General features: G+C 41.6%; 1 protein-coding gene across 3 annotated transcripts in view; it reads left to right on the forward strand.

Annotated features, from left to right (window-relative positions):
* Window positions 1-435: 435 nt before the first annotated feature.
* Window positions 436-16,500, forward strand: part of GRAMD1B (GRAM domain containing 1B) — a 103,053-nt gene continuing 86,988 nt past the window's right edge. Inside the window, exons 1-2 of one of the 3 annotated variants that reach the window (XM_075442619.1) lie at window positions 436-680; window positions 13,116-13,193. In XM_075442619.1, the coding sequence (XP_075298734.1) occupies window positions 451-680; window positions 13,116-13,193 (308 nt within the window). In that variant the 5' untranslated portion in view covers window positions 436-450. Of the gene's footprint in view, window positions 681-13,115; window positions 13,194-16,500 lie in introns of those variants that run through there. The other 2 variants (XM_075442612.1, XM_075442613.1) reach the window with 2 other exon arrangements.

The following is a 16,500-nucleotide window of genomic DNA, read 5'->3' on the forward strand; positions in this document are numbered from 1 at the left end:
TGCTGCAACCCTTGGCTCGGTTCTCAACCTACTGCTCTGGGAGAGACCAGGCACGGGAGGGACCTCGTGTTGTAGAGAGAAAGAGAAAAGAAATTTGAAACTGGTTTCCTTTGCGGTATGTGTGTCCTGAATGTCCCCTCCCCACCCGGCTGTCTGTTAAATGAAAGCACGTGAATAACATGAGGTTTCCTGCTTGAGGAGGAGGGCAGCACTGGACTGGGTGAGGGAGGAGGAAGGCAAGTTTTGGTGTTGTGGTGTGGTTTACACAGACATCAGAGCTAGTGTGCCTGCGGGTGGGAGTAGAAAGAGAAAGGGCATCTGATACCAGCTGCCAATATGACAGAAACACTGCAGCTCCCAGCACTGCAAGTCCCAGAGCAGGAGGTGGTGGAGGGTGGCCGTGCCTGGTCCAGTTCGTCCACCCCAACCCTGCGCAGAAAGCGCTTCAAGATGAGGCGGATGAAGAACGTGCAGGAGCAGAGCGTGGAGGCCAGCAGGTATCAGGATTCTCCTTCCTCCAGCAAGGAATACCTGCAGCTCCCGTCCATTGAAATCACTCCCTCCAGTGATGAAGACACTCCCTGGTCCAACTGCTCTACACCCACTGCCTCCCCGCGGCGTAAGCGCTTCCTCCTTCGGAATTGGCTGCGTGTGAGAGAGAAGGAATACAGTGAGAGCAGGTATGTTCTTTTCCCTTCCCTGCTTCCACAAAGAACCTAGGCACAATAGGTAGGCAGGGTCTATTGTTTCTCTAGGAATCCTGACGCGCTTGTTGCTGGGACTTTGTCCTCACAGTTTGTCTGGAATGGGTAATGTAGTTGGTTGGACTTCCTGTGATGCTGGACAAAATGGCCTAATCCTTACGTGCGAACAGTAGGCAAGTTAGAAACTCAAGTGCTAGGCTCTGCACTTGGTTGCAGTCCTCTGCGTACTCTCTACAGGTAATAGAGAGCTGGTGAGAAGAACTTGCTTCTGAGTGAGGGGAGACTATCTTGAAATAATGCGAGGTAAGACTTAACTTGATTAAGGTGTCCTGAAGAGATCTGCAAGAGTGGGGATGTGTCCTCTTTGGGATTACCAGGGCAGGGAGTGATGATGCCAAACCTCTGTCTGCGTTTTGTCTTGTTGATATTTACTCTTACTGCTGAGAGCTTCTCTGAAATTCTTCCTTGGGTTGCTGACATTGGGAGAGTGTGAGGACAAGGGAGAAACAAAGTAGCCTTGTGGCTAATGGGTGGGTCTGTGTGGCAAGATGTCTGGGTTCAGTTCTTGGCTGCATTCCAGATATGAAAGTCCTTGGCCCTTTGGCTCAAAAGAGGACAAATAATTCATGAATTTCTGCAAGAGCTTGTCAACACAGAAGAATTATGGCCTGAGGAGTTAGTGGGTTACCCTATGAAGAAAAAGCTGTACTTCATGTAATCCTCCGCAGGTGCAATCAGGGTCTACTGCAGGCAATACGCTTCACTTTGCAGAGTGGAAGTGTCTGCCTTTCCGGGAGCCCCAACATAGACAAGACACAACCAAATTTCTCTGAGAAATGAGTTAATTATAAATCCTTATTCTAGCTTAGTTCTGGCCAGTTTCTCTTTTGTTGCTTTGCAACTGCCATGCAGTCTGTGTGGGTTTATGCCTGAAAGTGTGTGCTGCACTTCCATAAAAAGGAGGAACTTGTGTCTTTGTTGTTGCACCCAACCTACTAGGTTGACTTACTGATGTCTGTGTTGCTTGAATGTTTATAGGACAGCTCTTTTTTCTACTAATATCCACTCTGATTATGTGGCAACTTTTTTCCATGAGGTCCTTTTTGCAAGGTCAGTCTGTCATTTGTATTAACTTTTGGAGAAACTTCATTGATAAACACAAGGCATCAAAGATTTAATAATACCTCATTTAAAAAGCTAACACTGAAAAACATCTCGGTTGAGAAATGTTACTGATTTTCCCTTAGCTGTGGTGATAGAAGTAGTAATTCAGTTACAGCATAGAAAGCAGGGGAAGGATAATGCATAAGGCATGTGCTAAAGTGTCAAAAGCACAAAGTTCAGGTTTGAAGTTCAACACACAGGGTATCTTTTCCAACTAAAGGATTTAACTGGGGCATAGTGATAGGGAATGTGTTTGAGACACAGGCCAAGATTGATTTCTTTTGGTGTGAAGGCATAAGAAAACTTGGTTCATTCACATACACATCTCCATGGCTGTTTTGACAGCTTTCTCCTTATTCATCAGTAAGACGTTTCTTGCTTAACCCCAGTCATGTTTTTGAAGCAGTGACTGGAAAAAAGCTGAAGTGGTTGATGGATTAGGTGGAAGTAGCATATCAAAGCCAGCGTCGCACCTCCTTTCGTCATATGTAGCAGGCTCCAACTCTATCCCTTTTGCAATGGGAAACATGATGTTGTCAAATGGAGCCTTTCACTTTCCAGTTCAGAGAAGGGGAAAAAAAACCCTTCAACAACTGTTTGGCCACTTTGTGCTGAGCACCTGGGCTTGCGGAATGCAGAGATCATCATTGTGCTTTCAAAATTCAGCAGGCATGGAAACAACACAGAGAAAGCAGAATCTGTGGGGAGTTAGTCACAGAAACTGAGCCCTGAAGAATTTTGTGGCTTTAATTTGGAAGACTAGCAGCTAGCGCTCTGGGGTAAACCTTACTGTGCCCTGAGGCTGTTACTTAAGAAAATCTGTTATAAAACAGCAGGGTAGGAAGCTGACTTTCTGTAAAGCAGGTAGATACTGGCTGTCGACCTTTCCCTACTTCAGACTTGGTTCTTTAGGGCAGTAGCTCTTTCTTGCTGCTGTTTTATTATGATGTTGCTGTTTGTAACAGATGCTAGTGATGTCATTTACTATATTAAGCATTTCTTCAAGGGCAACAAGAACTCCTGTGCTAGAGCAAAGGTTGCAGCATTTCATCCAGTGGTTTTTCCACCAAGCCCTGTCTCAGGTTTGAGCTAGTGCTGATGCTTGAACTGTCCAGCTGGTTAGTTGTAATCCTATGGTAACAGGAATTCCCAATGTGGTCAGTCATGTGTCTGCTAGGGATGCAGCAGACTAATAAGTACCCATGTTCCTAGATTTCACCTAGTAAAGGGGGCAGCCATCAGTGTGCAGTTGCCACCAGAGAAATGAGTACAGTTTGCTTCCAGTTGTTCCTTTCTATTTAAATTGTTATAAAGCAGTTTGAGATTTTTTGGAGTCTGGTTAATCTTTACCCGTGTTACTTGGCCAGATGTCTGCCTGTTTGTATGGGTTTTCCTAGGAAAGCTGGTAGTTGAGAGCAAGCTGCACCAGCTGACTTAATTTGGTGATGCATGTGTTACTTGCATGCCTCTGAGCAAGAGCAATAGCTCTGACCATTAGCATACAGTAAGCATCCAAGTGAATAAGCAAATACTTTTAGGACTCAAAATGCTGTCTGTAATGCTCCTGGTCTGATGAAGGCTGGTTGCTTTTTTTCACGTGGGAACTCAGCCCTAAAAAAAGTCCTGTATCACTGCTTAGTTTGTAACAGCCTGGATAAGCTTAAGGTTGGTTTATCTGCTGGTTCTCTAAAAGCTGTTCAGTGGCTGACAGCGAGAGCAGAAGAGAGACTGATTTCTTTTCATTGAACAGCAGAGATGGTGTCAAAGAGCCTTGCTTGCCTATGACACAGTTGTTGAAGGTGAAAGAGCAGGAAGAAGCCATTTCTTGGGGGTAGGGGTTTCCCTGTAACTTGTCCTTGTACAAAAGCGTGAGGATTCAAACAGGAAGTCTGATGCTCTGATGGCCTGCACAGATGATAAATAGAATTATTTTTTTAAGGGATACAGACAGTTTCTTGCCTATACTCTTCATTTGTTACCAAGGTGTTGATAGAAGTTATTTAGCTGCATACAGCTTAGTATGAACCCTGCACTCAAGTGCACAAACTTGTTATCAAGGCATGACGATGTTTCTTTCCTCACAGGCTAGTAGAAGCAATCTGTTAGCCTTTTGCTATGTGTGTAATGAACATGCATTTTTGATTTGTGGGTGTGAGAGTGTATCTGCTTTAATTTATTGACTCTTAAAGCCACCCTTGCTAGTAATCTCTGGAACTGCATGTGATTCCTGAAGTGCAAAGCAAGAAGTGCCGAGAGGGTAGATCATAGGTCTTAAAGGACTTCTCTTTTTTTGGCCTAAGTTTGGTATTGGAATGAGATCCTGTGCTTCCACCCTTCCATTGGTAGAAGCTGAATGTAAGTGGGTGGGCTCTGCGTGATCGTTGCCTGACTTAGGCTCCTGTGTGAATGCTCAACAACAGTGCATACACAACAGTTGAATTACGGTAGATCTCTTATACTTGAACTGTTTCCTGTGAGGCACTCATGCTGGGCGAAGGTCGTGCTAGTGGTAATCCAAACGTGCTCCCCTACAGTGGGAAGAAATGAGTCAGAACGCCAAGAATGGTAAAAATTTTGAGTTGTCTTTTGCTCATTATTATTTCTTCCCAAATCTTATCTTGTAGGAGGTCTTGGAAGCTGCTGTGTCCTGATGCTTGCAATCCCTTCCCAGAGTTCCCTTTCCCTTGAGTTATCCAAGATCCCCTGGTTTGTCTTCTGCTAATCGTTGTCCAAAAGACAGATTTGTTTGGTCATTCACAGCATCCAGATTATTTAATAAATACAAAATGTTGGTGCTCCTAAGAATGTAAAACTTGTTGTGGGTTTCGTTGGATCAGTGAGGAATAGATGGTGATGTAGCTCAAGACATTTCTAAAGGTGAAGGTACTCTGTTACATCTTCCGCTGGGAACTCTTGACACTTGCTGAAGTCCTAAATGACAGGTTCAGCTAAAGGGAAAGACTCACCTAAGTTGTAAAATGCCTCTAACAACATGTTAAAAATGCAAAAGACTACTACTGTATTTAGAGAATAGTAGTAGCAGTAGTTAATAACCTCGGAAAAGTACTTAATGAGGACAGAATGGTTCAAGCCCTGTGCTGCTTGTCATTAGAAAGGACTAGAAAGGCTTGGGGGACTAAAGTTTTGTTCACTTCATGCCATACAATTCCAAGAAGCTGTGAAATGAGTGCAGAGTAAATGTTATAGTTCTCAGTTTCTCTGGCTTTTGTGAACTTCCATGTTTCAGTTATAGGTCACAGGAGAGGAAGTGGGGCTTCTCCTTTGCTACAGCAAGCTGCTGCAGGAAGTCGTACATGTGTGCATGCTGAAATTGCCAGTGCACTTTTGCTTTTTAAGGTTTTGGTAAAATGCTTGTTGGAATCTCCGTTGTGTGAGCCACTGACAGCTCCACAGGGATTTCATAATGGAAGAGGCAAATGGATTGCGGTTTTTTTCATGTTCTGGTTGTAGCTCAAGATGGTTGATTGGTGTTTTTGGGAGGACAAATGTCAGATATAATGTATTTCAAAGTGTAGAGGGGAGTTGGCACAAATTATTTGTTTACATGTTCTAATACTGTCCCAAATTTTTGGAAGATGTCTCTTCTTGTTAATCCCTTAAGCCATGTTTACAACTTAGATTTCCGGAGAAAACTGAAGTAACAGGAGACATGGGAGTATCCTATGGTTTGAATTTGGGGCTCGAATACTTTATTGGGTATTTGGCTTGTATTTGTACTCTGTTTGCATCTTCAAAGCAAAAACGGGAAAAGCCTTTTCATGTAGCGCTCTATAGTAAGCAGCCAATCGTGTCTGCTTTTGCTAGCTCTGTGAAGTCCATAAGCACAAACTGCCATTTATGTGGTATCTCTTCTAATCTGAAGCAGGAGAGTACATGAATGATGACTTAGTAGCAACAGAGCTGTTAATGTAGTCTTTTTCCTTTTTGAACCTGCAAGTTCAAATGAGACCTGATCTGTGCTTCCAGTGAACTGAATTTTCTAAATTGATGTATGCATATCTCTTAGGAAGAGTACTGATGTACCATTTGAATTTTTTTTTGTCACTTGTTTAGGACAATGTGTGTGAAGTGCCTGGGAATCCCACCAGCTCTTTTTTTTTTCGTGGCTTGATCTTACTGCCTTTGTGCACTAGTTCATGGTTTTCTTTTCAAATATTTGCTTTTTGGTGTTGTTTAGGATGGCCAGTCACAAAAGAGTATCAAAAATGACTAATTTACAAACAGCCTGGAACTTCAATGCTATTTATCTACTCAGCAAATATTTACCTTTGGACTGTCTGAATTTCATCTCTTAAACAGCACTGTACCTGTTAGTGGCATTTAACAACTAAGCATTGTGTTCACATGATCACACAGTTGTTTTTCACTGGATTGTGTTTTGAAATTCAGGATGTCTATTGTTAATTATGGAATGTGATGTTGATGAAGGGGCTTGCCTTGACAGCTGTGAAGGTTGATGCTGATCTTTTCATTTATTAATTTAATCCAGTGAAAGGAGAAAACTTGTCCATCCTGTTACTTGTAACCCTTTCCAGGACGATGAGATCACTCTACTGCAGTTTCAGACTCTGGCTCTCCAACTCTGACTGCTAAGGACAGAATTAATGCTTATCATGATGACGGTCTAAGTGTTAAAAGCAACTGTCCGTTATCTTTTTTGAACATTACTAACAGGTTTAGACTGTAAACATTGCTTTACATCCCCCCCATATATGAAACTGAGTTATTAAAAAAAAGGAAGGTTGGGAGTAGGAACTGCTGCTTGGGTTCTTGGGAATGCTGGCAGTATGCTAGGCTCCAGGCAGTGCATGCTCTAAATTGAGGTTAAAAAAGGCAGTAGAAATTTCACCTCCTAGTTTTACCTTCCATTGTTGCACTGATCCACGGTGACAGCTTGGGTACAATTTTTCTTCTTGCCTCTGCATATCCCCATTTCAAATTCAGTTGGCTGACAGGGTGCTTGCCACCTAGTTCTTTGAGGAAACTTCTTCATAGTCAGTCCTTACGCTGAACAGGGTTGTGTAAACAAAGGGTGCTGTGATCCTTAGAGATGTTGTGGTACCTTCCTTCCATAGGGCTTGGTATCAGTTGAGCAATTAGTTTGCCAAACATGACTCTTCCTTAACTTTTGTAATGAAGCCTGATGTTAGCTTGCTGCCTTGAGTGTTGAGGGGTGTGTTCCCCTGACAACTTTACATGTGTGGCTGAGAGTGGGAACTTGCAGCACCAGTGGGAAAGCTGTATTGCTGAAGGTGCTTTGGCTTTTAATTCACAGACTGAAAAGTTCAGGTGTATCAGAAGGCCAGCCCTTCTTGATGACGGAGACTGTTATCCCTTGGAGCTTAGGGTAGTGATTTCGGACTCATGTCCCTTATTCTCCTTTCTTTCCCTCCACCTGACAATTCCTTGATAGTTCTAATAGCACAGTCATTTATATATCTATGCAACCATAGTAACAGTGCTTTTGATGACAGGAATTTAATTGGCTGAGGACAAAGAGGTGCTGTTAGGCAGCTGGGGCTGGGAGGTCTATTTCTGCTGTCTCGTGAAAAATATGAGCGGGGCTATGTTCTGAAAAATGAGTCGAGTAGGAGGGTGAAACTCAAAGACAATATTACTGCTTTGTTTTTGACAAGCTCCTGAAGCCCTCTCTGGGAAAACAGAGGGACCTTTTCTGTCACACCTGAGGCTTGAATTTGAATCTAGTTTTGTTGTCCTGTGTTGGTGATGCCAAGGAAAGATGGGCAGGAACACTTATCTGAAGGGTTTGCAGATGAAGACTGAGCATCATGGAATTGTCTAAAACATTCTAGATTTTTCATGAATCTTTTAGATTTAAGAGTTCTGGCTTCAAATGATATGGGTTTTGGCAGTATAAGAATACCACTTAAAAGGCATGATGTATTTAATTTCTTTGTCACCTTGGAATTAAATCAGACCAGGTATTGGTACTGCTATACATTTTCTGGTAGCAGTTCTTCAGACATTTCAATTGATGTGTAGCATCTTTTAAGGCAGATAGATTGGAGTTTTTGTGTTTGCAGCTGTGAGGATGAGAAGAACCCTTTAGTTCTTCAAATAGCAAAAGAGCTTTGTAAATTTCAACAGAAATCTTGGTACAAGTTGACTGCTGTATTGATTGTAACCTGCACGTCTTGTAGTTCCCAAATCTGTGGATGTCAATATTCATGTATTGTGAGATATCATGAACAGTAGCTTTTAGTTCCAAAAACTGTTGCTACAGTTGCTGAAAGCAATTGAAGAATTTATGTATACCTGATAGACAACTGACAATTTTGCTACTTTTTGGAATGATTAATACTGAACCTAAAGCCTTATGAATAAAGGAGGTTAATTAAACAAAATGAACAAAAAATATTCATGTGGGTTAGACGTAGAAATCTTGCTAACAGCTGTGAAGAACAATAGCATTGTGAAGGCCACAGGTTTTTATGAAAAACACTCCAAACCCATTAACTGATCCTATCTTCCAGGGTATTGCCATTTCTTTCCTATTTTTTTGCCCCATTCATCTTTCACTGCTGAAAAAATTTCCTTTGAATAAAAATCTGCCAAACATGTCTGCAGATCTAAAAGTGTGGCAGACTTATCACCCACATCTGGAGGGTTATAGAAGTTCCAGAAGGTTGTTTGTGTGCAAATGTCGACCTGAGTGTCTAAGCTTTGTGAAATCTGGACAAATATATTGTACTAGAAGACCTGTTTAGCTTTAAAAGCCTGTTCATGTGTAAAACGATAAGAGATCTTGGCTCTGCCTCATTTAGACTGATATCACAGAATAAAATGAGATTATTAAAAAAATAGGAGGATAAGAATAGTACAAACATCTGTAGTATGGTTCATAACTTGCCAAGTTGGGGTACGAGAGAAAAATTTAAATATTTAAGACACAAAAGTTTTGCGCTTTTTTTAGCACCTGTAGTCTGTTCACTTTTGCTTCTGGCAAGATGTGGAAAAGAAGGTTCTTTTGTGTAACTCTCCTGAGTGTTCATCTAAGTATATGTGTGTTTACATGGGTCACGAAGTCAATTAAATCTATTTAAGACCTGTAACAAATTACAGGTGGTAGAAGAGAAAAGTAACAAGCATTTTTAGGAATGTGTTTTTCTGTAGAACAGTGGTGGCTGGGTCTTCTGATGCAGTGGAAAGATGAACTGGCAACTGAGCTGATACTTTGAAGAAAAGAAAAAGGACTCTGAAGATGTTTGGGGATTTGTTTTCCTTTATGCACTTATCAAGATACACTGTAGACGAAACAATACAGAGATTCTTACACTCCAAAACAGACTCTTATTTTTCTTCAGTATTCAGAAGTCTTGCAAATAGTGCAAAACTGACATTTTTATCTCCAGCTTGCAACGAAGTGGGGAGGGTGCGATCAGAACACCTGTTTCTCAGTCAGTAGAAAGATGTTTCTTTTGTACTTCAGCTGCCTGGGTAAGTTGTGTGAGAGCAGTGAGACAGAAGAGTTGTGGAAGTAGACTCTTCAAAGATTTAATTGTTAAAAGATGTGGTTAATCTGTATTTAAAGCTCTTCATCAGTTCCTGAAGTAGTAAGTAATGCTATGAGTCTGAATATTTGCAAGAGAAATGAGGAAAAACCACAGGGTATAAGCCTTAAAGTAATGTTTAGTGTCATGGAAATCATGAGAAGGAAGCACATTGGGCCTGTGTACCCAAAGACTTAAGCCTTGTCCAAATTGAAGTTTATGATTGAGTTTAGGAATGAGGTAAGCTTGTTTTGCAGGTTCTCTGAGATTGTTTTTTTAACCAGCTTTTGGCCTTCTCCGCAGATACAAAACCAACATGACTGTATCTAAAACCTTCCCCCCTTTTTAGTCCTCTGTACAAATCATACCTTTCTTATCTACTTATATTATCTCTAGTATAACAGTAACTTGTTATTATACTGTCTCAAAGGTACGTGGTCATCTTAAAAGCAGGTCAGCTTAAAATCAACTGAAAAGCATGGTAAGACAATAGTCTCTGCATTTCAAGTGCTCTGTACTTTCTAGGGAGTTTAGTAGCTGCACTGTCTAATAGGCAGAATGCTGAAACTATTTTCTCTGTGTGAAAAGCTCACAAAGTTTTGCGAAGTTTCCATGCAAACCACTGCTGTAGTGGAACAGCTCATGTTGAATACCTTCAGACAGACAAGTGGGTAAAAATTAATTTCTTTCTCCTGGTCTCAGTTTATTTCATCGCTTGTAGCCTTGTGCTCGCTAGTGACAAGGGGGTAAGGTGCTGTGTTGCAGTGTGTTGCAATATCTGGATTCCATTAAATTTTAAACCTTCATTTAGAGGACTTTCTGAATGAGAAATTTAGTGGAAGGTGGGTGAGCATGAAAATGTCTAAGGTTCACCTTGTATAACTGTCCAAAAGTGAACTTTCACGTGGGATTACCGGCACAGCAGGTGCTGCTATTGTTGGGCTGCGATATATTGGGAGTTCTCCTCTGGTAAGTTTTGATTGTATCTGCTTGACCTGAATTAAAATGGCAAAGTTTTGTGGGAAGGTATTTTATGAAGAAACAAGTAGTTGTAGAAATAGTCCCTGCCATGCTTTCTCATCAAAAGCGTGACAATTTGTTAGAATTAGGAGGGAAACTGTGGTTCCTTTTGTGCCTCTTCCAAACCACTTTGCTGGGCCATGATTAAGCTCAGAAGTACAGGAAAGATGCTACTTTGCTTTTTGGGGTATATTATTCTTATCCAGCTGTTGATTTATGCCTTGAAGCCAATACAAGATTCTTAGTCTCTAATTATCTTTTCTACTGTGAGACACTTAAGAAAAGAGTGACTAAGTATGTGGGTGTGCGGAGCAGAAAATTAAGTGTCCCCTTGCTGAGAGGCTTTTGCAAAAACGTTTACCTGTCTTTGCACTGATGGTAAAACTGTATACTGTGTAATGGGGAAACAAGCAAAGCGTGTTCTGGGATTGTGTGTGTGCCCACTCAAGTTGTGTGCCTATGACTTCTGTGCAGTGCATGGACTTGGGATCTGTAGCTGGAAGTCATAAATATTGCGTGAGTTTTACGGGTTTGTATGTCCAACCTCAAAGGCTACTTTCTTACTGTTTCTTTGAGGATTTTATAAATACCTATCCCTAATTACTTTTTTTCTGGAAGTTTTGACTTGCTCTCCTTTCTATCAGAACTGTAAGAAAAAGTTTTTTGCCTCATCTTCTGAACAGGTAGCAAAAATGGTGGACAGTGCTAGGTGTGTGTGATGCCTCTCAAATGTTAAGTGGGTCCCCAAGACAGCTTATTGTGGTGCTCAGAAAGGTCTTGTTGAATAAGATGAAGTCCTTGAAGATCTTGGAGAAGCAGGTGGTCAAAATCAAGGTGGTTGAAAAAGTTAAATGAAATAAGATTGACTTTTTTTCTTTGCAGAGGAAACTGCAAACATCTTCGGCAAAAACTCTGGCCTCAAGGGGGAAGATGAAGTACCTCTTTTAAGAGTAAAAGTCATGCTAGAGGAATATGCCATGTTCACCTTAAAACCTGTGAACAGTCTTCCAAGAAAATAAACTAATTAAAAGCATACTTGGTGGGGAGTAAGGCAGGAGTTTTAGGTATTCAGACCCCTCGAAAGTGAACATGGGGGCTTGTTAGAGCCATTTATACGGATTTGTTGAAATGCTGTTTAGTGGCAGAGCATGTACTTCCCATCTGTCACTGAGGTATTTGCTCGCTGTGTTTCGTCCCCTGCCTGCTTTGGCTGTGTTTAGTCTTTCTTTGGAAGAATGAAGACAAGATTATAGATAAACTTTTAAACCCTTTCAGGTATTTTCTGTGTTAATACTCTGTGGTGGTTAAAGTAATCCTTTTTTTGGCATGGGGCTTAATTTATCAATTCAATACACTTGTTATTGTTCAAGGGATCCTTTCTGTAGTTGCGCTGTAAAACATAGGTAGATAAGAATACCTATATTTTTTCTGTGCAAGTGTAGAGTATGTCTAGAGAAGGAAAATGTCAATTTTTTTGAGAACCTAATGTAGAGTGAGACAGAGTATTGCTGAGAGAAGTTAAAGAATGCTTTTTGCACAGCAAAGGCAAGTCTTTTCTTCTAGGAGATAGCATCCTCCTTACAGTAGTTGAAATGGTTAAGGCCCGGTAAAAAGTCCTAAACAAACAAGTAGACTTCATGGAAAAATCCTATTGCTGTGTTCTGGTACTATGTTTTTCCCTTCAAAAAAGATATTACTGGCTGAGAACTATTGCTTTTTAGAATGAAAAAATGCAATTTGTTACTTTTTGATACTGTGTTCTTATTTCTGTGCCTTTGGGCAATGTGATGTGCAGATCTGTGTGCAGTGTGGTAGAAGCTGTGGTTGTGTATGTGTACCTGAATTGGTTTCTTTAACAGTTTAGGTCCTACCAGCAGTGAAGCCACAGCATTTTTAGTGCAGCCTGTGTGCTCAGACAAGTGTACCCAGTGTCCCAGGTGGGAGTGCGCTTTGTGCTAAAACTGTTGCCATGATTCCACAGCTAGTGGTACCCAGGCGAAGCAGATTAAAAGTAGCCTTGGAACATCTGCTCTTTTCACTGTGATCTGTTACCTGAAGGCAGAATCGGATCTATCTACAACTCGGAAGGAAAGCTTTCGCAAAAAAATGAAGCTATACAAGTGAGAATCGGGAACCCCGATGGGTCCCTGGAGCAGGTGGAAGCTGATGGAAAGGAAGAAGGCTAACTCCATGCAACAGATGATGTGCTGGGAGCGGGCTATTCACCCCCAGAACAGCGTGTTAAATGGGGACAGTGACATCTTGTGGGCTCAACATGCAACTCTCCACCAGATACTTTGTGTTGGCCACTTCATCCGTAGTAAGAGTTCGCTGTAACTGCTGTTTTGCCCTGCTGCTTAGAAGGGGGAATATAGGAACGTGCAGCAGTTAGGTGTATGAATGTTAGGCTCTATGAAACTGTTTTGGGATGGCATGATGAAACACTCTTTATAGGTGATGTGCAAGGTGACTTCTTTATTTCAGAAAATTCTTACGAAAGTGTCACGAAGTGAGGTTAGGAGGCTTCAAACCTGTTATGCTCATTGTAATACAGATACGGGCTTACTGTCTGCTGTTGCTTTCTCTTTGCACCCTTGAATATGAAGTATTAACCTGGTGTTTTCCTTGTGGCTTGAGTGTTTCATGGGGGCTTAGAAAAATCTAACTGCTTTTGTTTTCCTGTCTCATCTTGCAGCAGCCAGCAGAGCAGCCAGCAAAGCAGCCATGATGATGACTTATCCCTATTCGTGAGCGCTCGTATGTATACCGATGGGTAAGTGTGTGAGCAGCTGAACTGAGGGAATGTTGGAATCACTCAGGGAAAATAGATGGGCTGGACTCGAAGTCCTTATTTTCTCTGTGTTACTCAGAGTTGGGTAACAAGTGTGATTTTCATTGGTCTTAACGTCTAAACAGATTTCACCTATTTAAAAGTAGAGCTTGTGGGACAAATGCATCCAACTTCTGAAGTACCCTGCATTTTCTTTTGAGACTAATTCCTCAAAAGTGTATCTGGTGTAGATAGCTTCATCAAACTTGTTGTGTATTGATGGTTAGCAGCTCTGATCTGTAAAAATATGCAAGTAAAATTTCGTATGTGGTTCTTGTCGTCAGCGAAGACAATATTGAGCTTAACTTTTGTATTTCACTTCTGATGTGCTGTGACAATCCTGAGGTATATAGAGCTTGTGTAGCAGCTGGGTGAGACCTGCTATGAAGTTCCAGAAGAACCCTAAGTTTCTTGTACTTAAGGTTGATTAATGACTGCTTCAAACTGCAGTATAGGCACAAAAGCTGTTGAAAAATGAGTGCTTATTGTGCATGATTTATTATTGTTGCTTTGCTCAGGGCCACAAGATTGAGTTTTGCTGTACTTGCAGTTTATCTTTTGAGCCTTAATCTGCTTCATTTTCTTCTGCTGTGCATGAACTGTGAGCCCTGAGCTGCCACTGCCTTTCTATCCTGGGTCAGCTCCTGGAGGCTTGTTTCTGTCCTAAAATCCTAGGGTCCAGTGTTACGTCTGGAGTCTGGTTTCTGAACTGCCCGTTATTTTGTTACTGCTTTGTACAGTGGAGTTATGTTGCATTTTACTTAGCTTCTTTTGTGTCTGGGGGCTATAGTGAGCCCGCAGGAGGGCATATGCTGAGATTTGGGAACTGCCTCCTTTGTGCTGCTGTGCAGTGGATTACAAGAAGTGTCTGAATGTGGCGTCTTGCAATCTGCATGCTTGTATCTGGACACGATCCCTCAGTGTGTCTCAGTTCTATTAGTCAGCTATTCCATGTAAGCTGTTACTGACATCAGAGGTCTTCCATGCTAACCATGTAGCAGGGTAAATGCTTAGTGAACTTGAATTCCCTGCTAGGATATCAAAGGCAGATGGGTTGAGTAAGAACTGAGTGGCAGCCGAGTAGGCCTCTGAGGAATTCTCTCATCTGAGAGAACATCCTGACCTGAAGAGCTAATTAATATCTCAACAGAGTTTGGCTCAGAATTAACACTTGGTAGTTATAGTGAACCTTTTCCTCCATATGTTGGACTCCAATTACCAATCGCTCTGGTGCTGCAGAGCCTGGTGTAATTGACTGGTGGGGAGGGGTGTTAGCAATTGGGAAATAAAGAATCTGACAGCAAAGCAGATGGATACTTAGGTCATAACTCGACTTCGTCTGTGTAATGCGTGCTATTATACTATTTGGTCTGGGGTTACACAGGTTAAAGAGCATTGGGCTTCATTAACACTCAGATGGGGGATTTCTGGGCATAGCAAGAAGGGAAGAAGTTGGAAGTGCTTTCTGTTTCTGATGTTGACCTCATTGGAGCCTTCAGACTGGTGCTAAGAATATCTTCCTGGCCTAAAATGACCTGTATGACGGCTAGTGAATTGCCTTTGCTGCTTCATTTTTTTTTTTTTTTTTTTCCTTTGCCAATGCAATTGTATCAGGCTCCACAGGTACAGTCTTCCTTTAAATATCGGTGGCTTGTGCTCATGCAACTTAATGAAAAACAACCGCACATTCTGAGTTTCATGTGAAGTGGGAGGCTGGAGATGAATTAGTAAGAAAGCTAACAAAACCTTTGGGAGCTTGTTATTTACTATTTCTCTTAGCAATCTTGAAGGCTGTTTGTGAGCCATCTTGAATCTGCTAGACTCTTGAAAATCAAATTAAGGTTGGTCTTGCTGCTCTTACGGTGGTTTTTTTGACCACTAACAAGGTCCTTCAACAGGTTTAGAGCTATCTGCTGCTGTTAAAGATGTACAGGCAGTTCAGTTTGCTTGATAAATTGACTATGGTACAACAGCTTTTTAAAAAACCTGAAAAAACCCTGAAAACCAAGCAAAACCTCAGCCACTCAGGGTTTCAGTAGTCCTGCAAGTTGTGACAAAGGCTGAGCAGAGTAGGGCAGAAGAGGGCAAACCAAGAAACCATGTGGTATGTACTGAAAGGTGCCCCTTCTCTTGGCATGCTGCCTCTGGCATTACAGGCAGAAGGAGCCTGTGCTACATTTGAAGGATTAGAGCAGAGATCAAGCAAGGATGCGCACCAACCTCAGTACATCTGGGAAAGTGCTGAAAGAAGCTACTCCAGCCGAAAGTAAAAGCGTGTTGAGTTGTGAAGTTGTCTCTGGGATAAAAAAAGTGGTGAAGAATAGGTAGTTGAGGGTAGCTGAAATCTGGACTAGGCAGAGCCAAGTTCTTCACTGCCTGCCTGCTCTTACTGTAAAATATGGTACTAAGGGGTGCTGCTAGTGGAACTAAATTGTGATGGATTTTCAAGAACCATGCTATAACCTTCGGGTACTTTCAGAGAGGGCTGACAATTCTGCCCTGCTGCTGGCAGATGCATTCACTGCTATCTAATCCTTTTTTTTTAAGACATGAGCACTGCTGTTGTCTTTTGCATGGTGAAGTACAGCCATGGTCCAGAACCCACACTGTGAAAAGGTGTCTTGCAGCACAGCAGTGAAGCAGGTCTGCTATCTGCATATGTCTTCTCTGAGGAAAAACGTTTCCTTCTGCAGTGTCATAGAAGTTGCTATGTGTCTGTCATGCTTGGCTCTATGCTGAGAGGGAGCTTGTAAATATTTTTTTGTCTTGAGGTAATTATGTGCTTTACAGGTATTCTTAGAGCTGTAGAAGGGAAAAGTTAGTCGGACAGGCTAGAAAGAGTCACCTTTTGTATGAATTTGAGTTTGGGTGAGTCATTTCACTTTTCTCCTTATGAAAAAAGGAGAATTTGTTTTTTTACTTCACAGAAAAGTAGAGATGGTGAATTAAGAATGAGTTGCTCAGATGCTGAAACACCACAGCTGTGTAAGTACAAAGATAGGCAGAGCTGAGTTACTTAGTGTCTGAGTAATTGTGCTTGCAATAGTAGCTTGACTTAGAGCAGTTCAAAGAGCGGGTAAGGTTTGGATGCAGATTTGGGTGAAATGTGTGCATACAGCAGACTTGATAATCACTCTAACAAGACGAGGTTATGTATGAATTACCTTGAGCTTTCACCTAGATCAAATCAAAGTTTAAGAGCCTGTTTCTGTTTGATCCAAGGACTTGTTCTTTGTGGTGACACTGAAGC

Source organism: Opisthocomus hoazin, chromosome 24 (assembly GCF_030867145.1).
Source record: "Opisthocomus hoazin isolate bOpiHoa1 chromosome 24, bOpiHoa1.hap1, whole genome shotgun sequence".
In the NCBI taxonomy this organism is placed as follows: domain Eukaryota; kingdom Metazoa; phylum Chordata; class Aves; order Opisthocomiformes; family Opisthocomidae; genus Opisthocomus; species Opisthocomus hoazin.